At 55.7% G+C, this 16385-nt stretch overlaps 1 protein-coding gene across 1 annotated transcript in view; it reads right to left on the bottom strand.

The window, feature by feature from the left end:
- PLXNA2 (plexin A2) overlaps nt 1-13869 on the bottom strand; it is a 137210-nt gene extending 123341 nt beyond the window's left edge. The window contains exons 1-3 of the mRNA XM_014872645.2: nt 13692-13869; nt 1460-2714; nt 876-1058 (exon numbers count right to left, since the gene is read on the bottom strand). Of these exons, the coding sequence (XP_014728131.2) occupies nt 876-1058; nt 1460-2647 (1371 nt within the window). The 5' untranslated portion in view covers nt 2648-2714; nt 13692-13869. The remainder of the gene's footprint in view (nt 1-875; nt 1059-1459; nt 2715-13691) is intronic.
- Nucleotides 13870-16385: the final 2516 nt, after the last annotated feature.

Below are 16385 nucleotides of genomic sequence, written 5' to 3' on the forward strand. Positions count from 1 at the left end.
TTGGAAGGGTCTCAGCTTGCCAGAGCTGCAGCTCCAAGGCTGATTTTGCTGGAGCTGGATCAGACCCACTGCTGAGCTGCAGCTCCAGCTCTAAAGGCCAACAAGGGCTCTCACACACCTCTGTTTACACCCCAAAGCCACTTCCCAACTTATTTTAAATACAGAGCTCCTCAGAGCGTTCCCTTCCAACTCAGAATATTGTGATTTTGTGACTCAGACGTGGGGAAATCCCAGCTGGACTTCAAAGGTTTAAAGTCATTCCAGGTCAGGTTGGACAGGGCTTGGAGCAGCCTGTGCTGGTGGAAGGTGTCCTTGCCCATGTCCCTTCCAACCCCAAACATTCTGTGACTCTCTACCAAAGCCCTCCTCAGTGTTTGTGATGCAGAGGACAAGGAATGTTCCAGGGCTGATCAATCATCCAGCAGGAGGGTAGAGGGAAGCAGGAGGACGATGCCCTGAGGCTTGGTTCCAAAAGCAGCCACATTAACCCATTCCTATCTCTCCATGACCAAAATCCTGCCAGCACCAGCAGCTCCAAAGGCTTTTTACTCACAGTCTTCTACATCAGCTGCAGAAGGACTGCTGGGAAACAAAAGTATTGCAAGATTTCCATCTGATCTCCTTTGGTTCCTTTCCCAGGACCATCCTGCAGCAGCTTCAACTTCACCTTTCCCAAAACCTGGCACTTCAAAAACCAACCACACTGACAACACTGAGAGCTGAGCTCTGCCTCTCCAACACCAGGCTCTGACCCAAACCTTCCATTCCCACTCCTGCGACACTCCCAGTGAGACACAGCAGCAGTGACACACCCCAGAGCATCCTGAGAGAGACAAAAGCCAGCTCCTGGCTCCCCACACCCAGACAAGCCTTACCTTCTTCAGCCTGCCCGTCTTGGTGCCCACAAAGACCACGCTGTAGCCGTTGTAGACGTAGGAAGCCACGGAGGTCATGCGGTCACGGCTGGAGGTGAAGAGTGTCACCCCGTCCACGGGCACCGAGCCCCCCAGGGGCTGGTTGATGTCGAGCCCACAGAAGTTGTCATCGATGGGGACTGGCTGGAAAGACAAAGTTTGGGGCAGCTATGAGTGAAGCAGAGCCCAGGGCAGCCCCACACACTCGGAGGAGTGCTGGCAGCAGGATGGGGGTCACCAATGTGCCACCCCCTGCCAGCTCCAGGCACCTTCCCCAGGGCTCCTGCAGCTTCCAGAGCCCTGGGTTGGGAGTGCCAAAGACTCCCAGGGAGCTGCAGACCTTTATTCTGCCTTAACGCCATCCCTTCCCTCATTGTCATCACACTGCCGGACGAGAGCATGGATTAAAGGGGAAGAGGGCTCTGAATTCAGGGAAATTGAGGCACAGACTGACTGATCCTACTCTGCAAACTTGTGTTCCATTGGGGCAGGGACAGATCCCGGCTCTCGAGAGCTCCCACAGCCAGCACCCAGCACATCCTTACCGCTTTGGTGCACTGGACATCCTTCCCCAGCAGCCAGTTGAGCTCCAGGTTGCCCTCTCCCTGGTAGCAGGACTGCAGGCGCTCCTTGATGTGGGCGTTGACGGTGCGGATGGGGAAGGCGCAGAGCGCCGAGTCGTCGGGGGGGTGGTGGTACTGCTTCTGGCCCTTGGAGAAGATGGCAAAGAGCACGTCCTCCTGCGCCGTGATGTTGAGGGCCCTGGCCAGCACCTCACCTGGCTTGGACAGGTAGGCAGCCTGCAGCAGCCGGTACTCCGTGTCGCCCTTGACGCAGCCGAAGGGCAGGGACACGTACGAGTGGAACTTGGGGTCGTCCTTGCACAGGCGGACGATGCGCGAGGTGTAGAAGAGGTCGCTGGCAGAGTTGATGGAGACGCCCTCGGGGGTCTCGGGCTGCACGGTCAGGAAATAAACGAAGTTGCCGCTGGCGAAGCCGTAGATGTAGAAGATGTCGAAGTGCGAAACCAGGGCCAGCGTGTCCGAGGGGATTTTGATGAGGGACGACACAAAGTCACTGTGGAGCTCGTAATCCAACATCGCCGACGACTCCGGGTCCCGGGGCAGCTTGCGGCTGGACAGGGTGGGGAAATAATCCTGCTTTCCATCCACCGCCGTGCCGATGAAGAGCTTCCCGTCCTCGCCCTCGGAGCGCACGATCACGCCGTACATGGTGCCCGTTTTGTTGACGCTGGACAGGTAATGCTCCTTCTTGTGCGAGGGCTCCACCAGGATGAAGAGGTCGTCGAGGCGCAGCAGTTTGCAGACGCCCTGGTAGAGGCTGCCGCACGCCAGCAGCCGGTTCTCGGAGTAGTCGATGATGAGCAGCTTGTTGACGTTGTTGGTGAGAGTGAGGACCTCGCTGCACGGCTGCACGATGAGGGGTGGGTAGCAGGATTTGTTGTCCTCCTCGGGACCGGTTTTGTGAGCCACCAGAATGGTCAGGTTCCCCGAAAGCTTGTAGACCCTGTTGATGGCCCCCACGTAGACGGCGCCGGTGGCCCGGTGCACCGTCAGGTGGTTGAACGTCCAGTCGCGGTTCTCCGAGTGGAAAGTGTTGAACAAAGCATTGCTGGACACGTTCCGGGACAACGATGCCAGGAAGAGGCAGAGCAGAGCCACTGACCGGCCATCAGAGTCCGCTCCCCGAGGCCAGCTCCTCCTCTGAGCCATCCTGGGAAAGGCAAACTCCGCGTCCCCCGCGCGTGTCCTGAGCCCCGGCGATGTCCCTCACATGGTTCTGTGGAGACAAGAACCACCCAGGGCGAAGGATTAGATCCCGTGTGCCCTGCAGATAAAATTCAAAGGAGGCTTTCTAATTACACAGTCCTTGAGATAAAGGGAGGATGTCTCTAAGCACAGCAGAATTAAGCAAGTCCACAACTTATGGAGAGCAGCTCAGGCTTGATGCTTTGCCACTCGTTTCAGCCCCTGCATCTTAATTTGTGGTGGGGTTTGGCTGTTTAGAACGTGCTCTGCTCAGCCAAGGGAGGGGAGAATCAGCTCCAGCCCAAGACAAAGCCTGCAGCTCACAGCCCCGGCCATCCATCTGCAATCTTGGCTGCAAGGATGTCTCCTGCAGGGTGTGCTGCTGGAAGCAGCAGAGGAAATGAGAGCTGTTCTTTACCTTTAAACCCTCTCTGATTGAATTTGGGAACCTGAGGCAGAAACCTCGTGCAGGCAAGTTCATTGAGCACAAACACTCTGAAGGTGCTGACATCTCCCCTCAGACCCTCCCCAGAGCCAGAAGTGCCTCTCCAGCAGGTGCTTTTAGGCAGGAACTCCTTCACAGGGTACCTTCCTGCCAAAAAGCAGCTGCCACCGAGGTGGGAGCACAGGATTAGATCAGCCACCAAACCCTGCCAGCAGGGGAGACACCACCAGCCTAGAGCAGCTTGATTGACCTGACCACGCAGGTGTCCGAGTGCAGGGATGCAGAAAACCACCACAAAGTTCTCTTTTATCCCAAATGATGCATTCCAGGCTGAGCAGGCAAAGGAACCACTTCAGAGCCATCCTCAGGGTCACCCCAGCCCTGGGAAGGGGCTGAGGATGAGGCACCACCCTGCACCCATCGTGTCCCTGCAGGGCCAGGCCAGCCCCACACGCCCCATGGGAGCCCTGCCCTGTGCACTCCGATCCCCCTGCCCCGGTGCCAAGGCCGTTCCCTCACCCCCATCCCATGGCTGCTGCTGCTGGTTCGGTTTTATTTAAATTTAAAACGATTTCCAGCGCTGCAAAGCCACCCTGAGCTTGTGAGTGTCACTGCACTGCCGCTCTTTAGGCTTGTTCCTGCCAGGAGAGGCGACGGGAGCTCCTGAGAGGTGACAAAGGAGCTCTGTCCCTGCGCTGCCTCTCCGTGTCACTGACAGCACACACGGCAGCACAGCGCCTTTCTCATTCTGCTCAGGGACACATTTCCACAGCTGCTTCCCTCTCGCTGCCAGGCTCGGCTTCCCACCTTTGTCCGTCCTGGGGAGGACACGGACCCTGCCACCCCCTCTCGGTGTTTTGGGGACAGATGTGGCACAGAACAGCTGCTCCTGCTGCTGCACCAGGGGACTCCCATTGCATTTCTGAGCGAGCATCCCACCACCATTCCCTGGCCCAGAATCTTTCCAAGTGGCACGGATCAAAGGTTCCCAGGGATGTGGGAGGGTCCTGTCCGTGCTGGTGACACCTGATCACAGGGCACAGGGGTCTCAGAGCAGCTCAGCCTGGAAGCCCAGAGTGCCCCAATCCTGGGACAGGGTCATCTGCAGGCTCTGGTTCCAGGGGAGCCCCAGAAGGGAGAGATCCCACAGAGAACAGCGAGGCCCTGCTGTGGAGCTCTGCACACACAATTCCCCAATTCTTAAAAAGTTGTTCTGCTGCAAAGTGAGACAAGGACAGTGCAGCCCATAAATGAATGCATTGAAATAATGGAACTTTACACACATCTGGGTGTGTGGGGCAGCAGCAGCTCTGCACTTTGGACCTCAGCAGTTTTAGATCTTTTCCTGCAATGTTCCCAAACCCAGCCGAGCTGTCAGCTCAAACCCAGCCCCTCTGCTGTGCCTCACAGCCAAGGTTTGCAGAGCATTTGTGAACAGTCACTGCCAGCAGCAAGAGACTTCATCCAGGGAGGAGACTCTGCCTTTCAAGCATGATGTGAACACGACAGACCACGGCCACGAGTGCCATCCCACCCAGCCATCCCTGGGTCTGTGCCACCCCAGGGCAGGGGACAATGTGAGGGTTGAGCAGAGCTCAGCAATGCAGACACCAAACAGGCAGAGGAGCCCTCACGGGGAGCCTGGCAGGGCCAGCTGGGGCTTTGGGGAGCAATTCTTGGCTCGAAGAGCAGGGAGAGGTTGGCAGAGGTTGCCAGCTGTGGCTGCCACATCCCCAGAGTGCCCAAGGCCGGGGTTTGGAGCACCCTGGGATGGTGGGAGGTGTCCCTGCCCATGGCAGGGGTGACACTGGATGGGCTTTAAGGTCGCTTCCACCTCAAACCATCCCTGTGGAGGAGGCCAAACACCTGGGGAGTTAAACACCAGCAGAATGGATGATTTTAACTCTGATCCTTAATACCATTTGATCATTAATTTTTCCTCTCTTTCTCTCCTTTTTTTTTTTTTTTCTGAAGAGAGTTTTTAAATACAGCCTCAGAAGCAATCTGCAGCTATTAGTAACGCAAGGTGAAAGCGAGAGTAAATTCAGGGACACAATATAAACCCAAGCAGCTGAAAGGCCTCAATTAGGCTGAAAGGAGTTATCTGGTATTTAAATAATTATTAGATTGAAGGAATAATCACAGGTCTGAGCCGATTTTTTCCCCCACTGTCATCCTAATGGAGACTATAATATTATTATTCAAATGCCCATGATTCTCATTGAGGGGGGAAGAAAAAAGGGCTCGTTTAATCTCCATGTGACGGGGCTTCAGGAGGCACCATTAGTCATTTCTCTCATTTCAGCTGTCACTCACTCACGGGCACCACAGTTTGTCATTAGTGGCATTTTGTGCAGACCAAAAAAAAAAAAAAAAAAGAAACAAAAACAAAACCAGGCCAAAAAAAAAAAAAAAAAAAGGAAATTAAAGGCAAAACAACAAGAGAATCTCCTATGGTAAATGACGGCTCAAAGGCACAATTCTGATGTCACCAGGGTGGCAGCTGTGTTTGCCTGCTGGGGACAGGGGCTTTTCTTTGGGGGTGGGGTTGGTCTGGTGAGCAGTGATTTACACTCAGCACTCACCCATCACCTCTGCTCCCTCAGCTCCTGTTTCCTGGGATGTTTCAGCCCCTCTGGCTGTGCCCAGGCAGCTCCAGGACACAGCAAACATCCCCAGTGCCTTCACTGACCCCAGAACCTGCACTGACCCCTCATCCTCACCCATCCTCATCCTCACCCCCTCCCAGCCCCACAAGCTTTTCCCTGCCTGTCCTTTTTTCTGTCCCCGTGTTCCCCCTGCCCAGAGGCCACCAGGGTCCCCAAGCAGGGGAGCAGATGGGGCCATAAATCCCCTTTGTGGGGCCGTGTCCCTGAGCAGAGCCTGCAGTGACAGAGCTGGTGAGGGGAGGGCAGAGGGGCTGGGGGTGGGTTCTGCCCTTTTTGCTCTTTGGAGCCCCATAAGATTGATGGCCAGGAGTGGGGACAGTGGCCAGCACTGCCCTCCCTGTGGCCACCAGGCTGTCACAGCCCCCAGAGGGTGACCAGCAGGGCAGGCTGATAAACCTGATAAACCCCGAGCCAGAACAAACCCCTGGAACAGCCCCAGCCTTGCTCCAGCTCGAGCCTTTCCCCTTCCATCAGCTCCATCTGGGATCTGCCCATGGCAATGAGGGGAAAGCCCCGAGTTTGGTCATTTCTCTGTGGGATCACAGATGCTGGGCCCTCACCCCTCCTGCAGCACATTGGGAATTTTCCTGGGAAACCTTTCCAAGCGTTGAAGCTGCTGCAGTGATTGATGCCCCGGCAGGAGTGACATTCAGGACACATTTGTCAGCTATGGAGGAGACCTTACAATAATTAATAGGGTTTGGGTTTAATTAGACAGAAAGTCTGAGCCAAACTGTCTGATGGAAGCTTCTCCAAGGCCTGGGATGTTTCCAGCATGGATCAGAGGGTCTGGATGCTCAGTGCTGCCCTTTGGCCAGAGGAGCCCCACGCCACCAAATCCCCCTTGGCCAGCAGAGACCTCCCTGCCCACTCACACAGCCCCTTCCTTGCCCTCAGGGTAGAGAAGCCTTGGCACATCGCTGCCCCAAGCAGGGATTTCCCTGGCTGTCCTGGAGCAGGGAGCTCTGGCATTCCTCCCTCCAGACCCCAGCAGTGCCCACCAGCCAGAACACCCCAGAGCCTGACCCCCAGGGAAGTGCCTGGCAGCTCGGTGGGAATAATTGGAATTCTGTAACACGGAGCCATCAGGATGGCTCCTACCACCTCTTCTTGGTCTTTTTTTGTTTAATATTTTGACTCCAACGACAATAAGAGCAAGCTGTAAATCACCACTGAGGAGCCTGGAGTTGGCTCTGAGGTTTCTCCAGAGGTTACTGCCCCACAGGGATGACAAATAACAAGCTTTTCCTAAAACACAACCTGAACCCTTTGGGTTTTGGACCAAAATCCACTTTCCTGGCTCGCCCTGTCCCTGCTCTGTGCTGGCAGCCACCAGCAGGACCCGTGCCAGGAGCTGTGTCCCCCCTTCCCCAGAGCTGCTCATTCCCAGGGATGGCAGCTCACAGGCTCGGCAGCGTTCTGAGAAAGAGTTAAGAGGGCAAAACACAGCATTGTGATTATTGCTTCCTCCAGGCCTGGGACAAGGAAGAGGAGGGGAAGAACAGAGCCCAGCCACGAAAAGGCATTTCCCTGATAACAAACACCATCACAGGAATTAGGCACAAAAATTTGTTCAGAGCCCAGATATTTGTTTATACAACACACAGTGTGCAAAGCTCTCCCCTCCACCTCCCTCCTGTGCACACACATCCCAACAGGTCCAGAGGAACAGAAAATCCAGGCAGGGCCCTGCCCTGAGCCCCACATTTGGAGCTGCAGTTTGGAGGACAAGGACACAGCACATCTGGTGCCACCCCTGGCGTTGTCCCACGTTTGCAGGACAGGCCTGGACAAGTTGTGCTCCTCAGTCCCCATCCCCAGGGGCATCCAGAGCAGCACCACAGCTGTGGCTGTCACCCAGCTGTGCCTTACAGCTGGAGTCATTTAACCCAGCAACCCCACAGGGCTTCCAGGAAAATCCATAAGGGAGCCCGGACACCTCGGAGCAGGAATTGGACACCTTGTCCTTCCTTGTGCTGACACTTGACACCTGCACCCTGAGAAACCACAGCTGGCAGCCACTGAGCCTGAGAGCACTGCTGTGAAACTGCTCATAAATCACCTTCCTGGAGAGGGGAGCTTTCATTCCCCAGGCAGTCCCCGAGGACAGGCTCGGGGCTGGTGACAGCCTGACGTGCTGGAGCACGGAGCAGGACAGACCCTGCCTGTGCTGGCTGCCTTGAAGTCTGACACCGAGGGGAAATTTAACACTTCTGGAGTTTCATAGCTGCTTTAGTCAAGTTTTGGGGAGGCTCAGGTTCAGCCAAACCTGTGTAAACAGGTCAGTGGCTTTGGATGATGTTGAAAGAGTAAGAGTTGGACAGAGAGCTGTGAGTGTCTCACACAGGCTCCTGCTGCAGGGCCCAGCTGTTGGAGCCATCATTCCAGCGGTGCTTCTCTAAACAGCCCTCAAGGACCCCCAGAAACAGAGTCCACAACCCCTCCAGGCAATCTAGGTCACTTTTATGTGCCTCAGAAAGTGCTTTTTCTGGTTTCCTACCTGAGTCCTGATGGACTGAGCTTTATCCACCTCTCCACCGGTGCACCTGAGCATCACTTGATTATTCATGGACTTTATTCCCAACAAAATGGAATTTAATGGCTGCTGACCTTAGGTGCAAGCAGATTAAACGATGAAATGATTTGCCCAAGGCTAAGCAAAAGGTCCCAGTGGCAAGGCAGGGAGTTTTATCTCCCGAGCCTCAGCCCAGCACTGTGTCCCCAGGTGACACCCAGCTGCAGTTTATTACACGAGAATATTACAGAGCAGCACGAGGGAGGATCACAGAGCGGCCACCGAACTGCAGCAGGAAAATAAGCAGCAGCTTCTCCTGGCCTCACTCCAAGCACACCACAGGCAAGTGAAGAACCCCAGCTTCAAATTAAATGGGTCCCCAGCCACTCCATTAAACAGAAATCCTGCAAGAGAGCTGCTCTGGCTGTGCCAGCCCCTTACAGCGAGCCGGGTTCGTTTTCCCCTCTGGCAGCCAGATGGATTTGCACAGTAGCCACAGCACTGTTACCTAAGTAAACTGGGAAATGGGACATTTGTTAAAATGAGGTTCTGGGATGCTCAGTCCCCAGCTGTCAGTGCTGGATCTCTCCCAGCCCGTGGTGCTGGAGTTGTGGGGAGCACAGCACGGGCTGTGACACCCCCGGGCACGTTTGGGGGTTACTGGTGGGGGGGATGGTGCTCCCTGCCCCTCCAGCACGGGGTTATCTCCTGGGATCAGCACCCAGCCAGCCTGAACACCCCAGGCTGTGCTGTCCATCCCTGGGAGGGCAGGGCAGGAACAGGGAGAGGCTCCTTGCTGTTCCATGCCCAGCACCAGCTCCCTGCTCCCCCCTCCTTCCAGTGCCAACACCAGCATTGCCACCACAAACGCTGGAGGATTTGTCACCCAGGTGCCACTGTGGGATTTGGGAATCCTCATGAGCGTTTGGGAAGGCAGAACACAACTGCCAAAGCTCCTAAACGAGCAGGAAAAGCAAAGCAGACACACGATGCAGGATGGGGTCACACAGCTCTGAAAGACCCTTCATTAGCCAGCCCCTGGCAGCCTGTCCTGCTGGAAGGGTGGGCTGGGAGCTGCAACCACCACCAGCTTCAGAGCCACCCCAAGGAAATGCCTTTACCCCCCTAAGCCTCTCTGCCAGGGCTGGCTGCCCTTCCAAGGACATCCCCCGGGTGCTTGGCTCTGTTTTTGATGGAGTTTCAAAGTGATTGAACCCTGGGAAGGACAAAACAGCTCCATGTCTGCCCAGGCTGCTCCACCCAGCACCAGAAGTGGCCACCACAGAGCTCAGAGCCAGTGCCTGGCCATGGGCAGGGTCCCACCATGGCTGGGGTCAGGTCTGGGGGGTCCCAGGTGCCCCCAGCCTCATGCCCTGAGGTCCAGGACAGGAGCCCAAAGCCTGGAGCCTCTGTGCCACCAGCAGCTGAACGTCACCTCCTCTCCCAGAGGGTTGGGGCATCAATGTCTGCTCGAGAGAGTGGCTCCTTCACACTCGTGTGCTCCCTGCTCCTCTGCCCTGCTTTTCAATTTCAGAGCTCTGGCAGATCTCTGATTAATTCAAGCCTGTTTAATAACCCTTCTGTTTAGATGAAACGAGCTGTCTTGTTTTCTTTATTTTTAACACTAACTCTCGTTTCTTTGCTAAGGATCTCTGTCATTTAAAAACTTCTCTCTCTCCAACCAAGCTGATAATAAGATGGAGAAAGCAGCTGCTGACGTCCACATCTGACATCAGCCAGAAGGTCTGAAACTAAAGAGGGGCTGGACACTTTGATGGATGAGATATCCCAAAAGCCTGAGCAAAACCAGGAGCTCTACGAATCCGTGTGCAGCTCAGAGCAGGGCACAAGCAGCAGCACTGTGGGGACAACGTGGGTGCCAGCAGAGGAGACTGGGGAGCTGCAGCACCCACCCTCCTCACCCAGGAAGGGTCACCGTGTTTCTGCCTGTGGGGGTGGAAAATATTCCAAAAAAAGCCCTGGGAGCTGCTGCTGCTCAGGCTGTGCCCCACACCGAGCCCCTGGCGTGGCAATCCATTGGCCATGGGCTGCTCCAGCTGCTCCCAGCCTCGGCACGGCACCCACAGCCTGTCCTGCTCCTGTGGCCCCCTCCTTCCCTTGTCACCTGCTCTGCTGGGACATCCTCACCCCACAGCGTCCACTGGCCACTGCCCAGCCCCTGCCCATCCCACCCGAGCCCGGCAGGAGTGGCAGCCACACCGGGAATTCCACCGGGAGCCTCCCAGCTGCCTCCTGCCTCCCTGGATTTCAAAGCTGCACTTGTCTGCAGAGCAACCGAGTCACTTCCTCCCCAGATCAGCCTGTGGGACGGGCTCCAGCCGTGCCTGGAAAACAATCAATCCTTCAAGGACGTGTGAGGCCACATTTCCCAGGGATGCAGCGAGCCTGCCTGCCCCGAGAGCCCCTCACACCCCTGGGCTCAGCTCTGCTCCAGGGACAGCTCCCAGCCTGGCCCCAAATCCCCAGGGCTCTGCTTTGGATGGAGCAGCACAGGGATCAAAGCCACCCTGAGTGGAGACATCACCAAGATGGGTCAAGAACTGACCCAGAATTTCCTGGGTCCCATAGAACACACAGAGGATCCCACAGGGAGAGAAGGCACGGCTGGATTTGTGGCAGGACTCCTTTGGCAAACCCGAGGACTCATCACAAAAGGAGTTTCCTCCAAAAACACAACAAAACAACTTGTGAGAGCAGAGCACCACTCTTGGCTGGCTCAGTTTTACAAATCCCCCCTTTACAGCCACAAACTGCTCCTCCAGATCCCCAAAACATTCCTATAAAGATCAAGGATTGGGAGAGGCCAAAACTCAACAATTGGAGCTGTCTCTGGCCCTAAACCTGTGGAACTTTCACCAAAACAACCCAGCCGAGATGCTTGGCCAAAAAGAACCTCCCAGATCTGAGGAAAACTGATTTTGGAAAATCCAGGAGCACTTGAGTGCTGCTCCCTTTGTCTTTGTTAAAGCCAGAAGCAAAGACCAGCTGAATTACATTGAGGATCACAAGACTTTTAACCAAATGATCCCACATAGATGAGAACAAACTGAATGACAAGGAAATTAATATGATATCCCCTTCAGTAACACGATGGCTAAAGCAGATAATCTGCCCAAGTGTCATGTTTATAATGGGAGTTTGCAGAGAATGAAGCAAGAATTCACAAGGATGAACAAATGAGCCAATATTCTGCTTCTTCTCATGTTAAAATTTGCAGTTTGGGATAAAAATAATCGGGTTTTTGTTTTGTTTTGTTTTTTTTAATCTTGGGAGGAGAAGGAAATGAGGCCAAAATTGTTTGGTTTGCAATAGATGTTTGCAGCTCAGGGGCTGTGAGAGCAGGTTCTGCTGGGCAAGGTGAGGTGCCCAAAGCCCTGTGCCAGCAGGACTCACCCCAGGGAGACCATTCCTGTATTAAAAGTCAATTAAATCTCATTTCAATGACAGGATTGACACTGAGCTTATTGGTAAAGGTCTGTGAGGCCGGGAATGGGTAAAATCCAACACATTCAGAATTCACTCAGAGGTGAAAAATCCCTCTGCAAAGTCACTGATTCTACCCAGCCTGTCCCTCCTGAGGCCAACCCCCCCAGCACTCTACGCTGGGCTAATTTTTTTTTTTTTTTTATTTATTTTCCATTTAACCAAGTTACACAACACCCTTGGAAGTCCTCACAGGAGCCTCTGCTTTTGTTTCTGCCCGGGAGTTTGTTCTGGCACAGCTGAGCTGAGCCCAGCACCAGCCTTGGCCACCTCGGCTCCGGGGAATTCATCTGGTGGAACCGACGGCACCGCCTTGTCCCTGTCACACAGAACTTGTCCCTGTCACACAGAACTTGTCCCTGTCACACAATTCCTGCCCTGAAAAGCAGAGTTACACAAGCTCTTGTAGCAGCACCTCATTATGGCCCAGGGGACAACAAGGGGCTGCTGCCTCTCTCTCTCCCCGCGAGTTTGGCCCGAGCCCCTCGGTTGCCATGAGATTGTTAAAGACAGTCTGGACCTGTCACCACTGAGCAGGCTTTGAACACAATTCCTGCTCCAGGAGGCTCCTCAGTGGAGCCAAGCACTCCAGGAGAGGGCTCGTCCTCACTGCTGCTGGAATTAACTCCTTGAGAACTGCAGGGAAACTTCACAGCTGGGACAGAAGGAACCTGCAGTGCCCCTTCTTCTGCCACGGCATCCCCCAGCCAAGCACATTTTGCTGGGGAGGTTTTTCCATCTGGCCCTCCCAGCTCCAGTCTCACAATGGATGATGCCTGGGATGTTAAATTCCTTTGGAAATCCAGAGGGGCAGACAGCAAAAGTCAGGGGTTTTGGAAGGTTTAAGGCAAATACAAAAGCGTTTCTCATTCCAAGGTGGACTTTGAAAAGCTCTTACTGTCAGTTTGCTGACTCTGGGTTTGTCATGGAATTACAGCATGGTTTGGGTTGAACTGGAATTAAATCTCCTCCAGTTCCAACCCCCTGCCATGGGCAGGGACACCTTCCACTGTCCCAGGTTACTCCAAGCCCCATCCAACCTGGCCTTGGACACCTCCAGGGAAGGGACCTTTAAGGTCCTTTCCAACCCAAACCATTCCCCAGTTCTATGTTTTAACTCCAGTGCAGATTTCAAACCTGTGAAATGGCACATTTTAAACATAAGAATAATCGAGGCAGTGAGGAAACCTCCAGGCACGCTCCCTTTTCCTCCCCACCTCTTCACACTTCCATTAAAAATCAAAAGGAAATTCGCAGGCTATTTTTTTTTTTTTTTTTTTTTGTTCAAATAACATTCCAGGCTGTGACATAAGCCAGCAAAGACAGGAAATATGATCATGAGGGCAGAGCTCCATCCTCTGCTCCTGTCACTGCGACTTTTTGGGGACTTGGCAAATGACTGAGCAGAGGAGACAGCCGGCGTGTTTTATGGAGTTGAACTGTAACATCCCTGTTCCGCAGCCAACTCCCCGTTCCTCTGCTCTGACACCAATAAATCTGCCCAGCCACGGCGAACAGAGCTCTTCACACGAGCTGGCCACACGTGAACCCCTCATATTTGGCTACCTGGGCAAGCACCCAGCCCCTGGGCTCTGCTGTGTGTAAATGTTCCCCTAAAAAGTGGGGAAAATGCTGATTTCAGGGGAGTTTAACCCTGCCACCAACACACTCACATTCACCACTGCTTCTCAAGTGCCAATTCCCAGAATCTCAGCCTCCCATTCCAGGGGGAAATTGCCACTTAGGGCTGGAAGGAAAACCCTGCCAAGGCAAACCCTGAGAGCCCAGACACCGCCACGCAAATCCAGACAGCTCAGAGCCTCCTTCCAAGTGCTGTCCAAGGATCAACCCCAAAAGCTCGGAGCACAAACTCACTTTTCGGAAGCTCATTCCCAGGTGAACAAACCAAAGCAGGGAGATTCAGGAGCACCTGGAAAACACCTCCAGATTTCTGCCCTTCTCTTGCTGGACACGAGGGACGGCCGCGGGCTCCCACCCAACAGCAGAACCGCCACGGAGGAGGAACTGCACATCAATCTCGCTGGGAGGAATCTGTTCCCAGGCTGGCTGAGCCTGGAAATGACAGGAGGAACTTCTTCCACGCTGAGTCAGGGAGTGACGGCGGCCGTGGGGCTGCGGTGGCCGCGCTTCCTCCCCGGCGCGCGTCAGGAGCCGGCGGCAGAGCCAGCGCTGCCTCCCAGCTTTCCTGTTTTCCTGAGCCTTCCCAGACAGGGAAATGGGGCTCCAGAGCCTGGCACTGCCGGGGTTAAACTGTTGAGAGAGCCAGAGCTATGCAGGAGCTGCAAGGAAAATGGGGTTTTGCTTCAACCTGTGCAGGTACGCACCTGGAGCAGCCTCTCCAAGGATTGTCGCTCTCCCATCCACTGCCCCTTCAGTGGGAAAATGGGATTAGATTTGTCTGTGCATCCCAAAGGCTTCGGTACACACAGAGCAGCGTTCCCACTGCTGATCCCCACGCCCAGGGCCGGTGGGAGCCGCTGGTCCAGCCCTGGGAGAGCCCTGCCAGCCCCTCCAGGTCACCAGAGGGGCAGAGGCTGCACCCACACTCAGCTGTCCCTGAGCACTCTCCTGCTCACACGGATTTTTCCTGCTGTGGGTTCCCACAGAGGCTCCTGCCAGAGCAGCACCTGCCTGTGCTCCCCCAGGACCTGGCTGGGGGACAGCGTTGGTGGCTGTCACACTCACAGGGACAGCTCACGGTGCTCCCCACTGCTGACCCAACACCCACTCACCGTGCTCAGGGCAGCCAGGCCGGACCCTGCCCTTCTTGTCCAGCTCCAGCCCCGAGACACCGGGCTTGTGTCCCAGTCCTGAGCCCCACGGGAGCCCCCACGGGAGCCCCACGAGCCCCACGAGCCCCCTGCTCCCGGCACAGCCCCAGGGCAGCACAGGGGAGCCCTGGGGAGGCGGCAGCAGCAGGAGGAGAGGTGAGAGGTCAGGGCAATATTTACTCAGACGTCACCTCTCACTTTTATGAAGTGGGGAAATGGTGCTGGAGCAGGAAAAGGCAGTGAGGGCCGTTCCTGCCTGGGAAGCTGCTGACACGGCGAGCACAGCACAGAGTGGCTCCGGAGAGCCGGGACCTGGCTGGGACAGGACCCTGCAACCCCACACAGAGCTGGGAATGAGCTCCCAGGTTCTGTCTGGGAATGGCTGGACAGGCTCTGCAGAGCCTCTCCTGGGCTTCAGGAGGTGCCCATGGCACAGCGGGGTCAGCCCGGCGCACTGAGGTTTTTAGGAGCTCACAGGCGGCACGGAGCACGGGATCAGCTGGAGGACACAACTTCCACAGGGGAGGCTCTTGGAAGAACCTTCTCCCTCAGGAAGTGGGAGATGGAGCTGAGTGTGGCCCTGGCACGGAGCTGGGGCTGCTCCCAGGGCAGTGCCAGGCAAGGAGGGGCAGCAGAGCCTGGCAGGGCTCTCCCAGGCTCGCTCTCCCCGTGCCTTCAGAGATCATCTGGACTTTTTTATAACGTGACTCTGATGCCTTTTATCTCCAGCTCCGAATGCAATTTTAGCCCAGGCAAAGTGGGATTAAATTTTCATAGCAGGGTACATTTATCTCGCTTTTCACTCCCCCCCATCCTCCCCTCCCAGGTCCATTTCATCCAAACAGAAGCTGCGATTACAGCGAGAAACATGAGATGGGCTCTGTCTGATTAGGAGGGGAGGGCTCCTCTTTCCCAGCACTCCATCCCTGGCAGATCCCCTTGCCACATCTCGGTACCCGGCCCCTCCGAGCCCCTCCGGATCAGAATTCCCACCCCAATCCCGCGGGGAGCCCGCAGCACACCAGCTCCATCCCCGACACGTGTTGCGCTCGTGTCCTTGGCAGAGTTGCGCTTCTGCTGGAGCAGCCTCGCCCCAGCCGAGCAGCTCCGCTCGGACACACGGACAAGGAGTGAGGACACACGGCCACAGCCAGCCTGGACCAGCCGGGAATGTCCGAAAAGCACCAGGAGCCTCCCGTGCCCCCTCCAGCGCTGCGTTCAGCAAAGCTCCGGCGCAGATTTCCAGCCCCTGTCCCCATCGCCACCAGCTCAGCGCAGCTTTGCTCCTTACTGGGTTTATCTTCGGTTTTTAGTTGGATCCAGAGGACCCCTCTAGTGGGATGAGGAGGAATTTCAAGCCCACATCTCACCCCCAATTTCACCCCCGTGCTGGCTGTGGGGCCCAGGGTGGGCGCTGGGCTGCCACGGGGAGCAGCTCCGGAGCTCCTCAGCCCATTTTGCCATTTCTCCCACTGCAGGTGAAGCCAAAACCAGGCTGAGATGTGGATGCCAGGGAGGCAGCGCAGGTGGGGACAACCGGAGAGAAGAGAAACACGGCACAGACATGAGGATAAATCCTTTCACCGCCGCGAAAGGAGATGGCTTCCATCAGCAAAACCCCTTTGGCCATAAGGAGCCCCCTGTGCCACCGGGCACTCAGCGCTGCTGGAGGTGCCAGGGCCGCCCTGTGACACAGCAGCGTGCGGGGACAGCCCGAGGCTCCCGCAGGCCGTGTCCCGCAGGAAATCCATTTATTTCCACGGCAGACAGCGGCTCC

Source organism: Sturnus vulgaris, chromosome 29, assembly GCF_052056855.1.
Source record: "Sturnus vulgaris isolate bStuVul1 chromosome 29, bStuVul1.hap1, whole genome shotgun sequence".
Classification (NCBI taxonomy): domain Eukaryota; kingdom Metazoa; phylum Chordata; class Aves; order Passeriformes; family Sturnidae; genus Sturnus; species Sturnus vulgaris.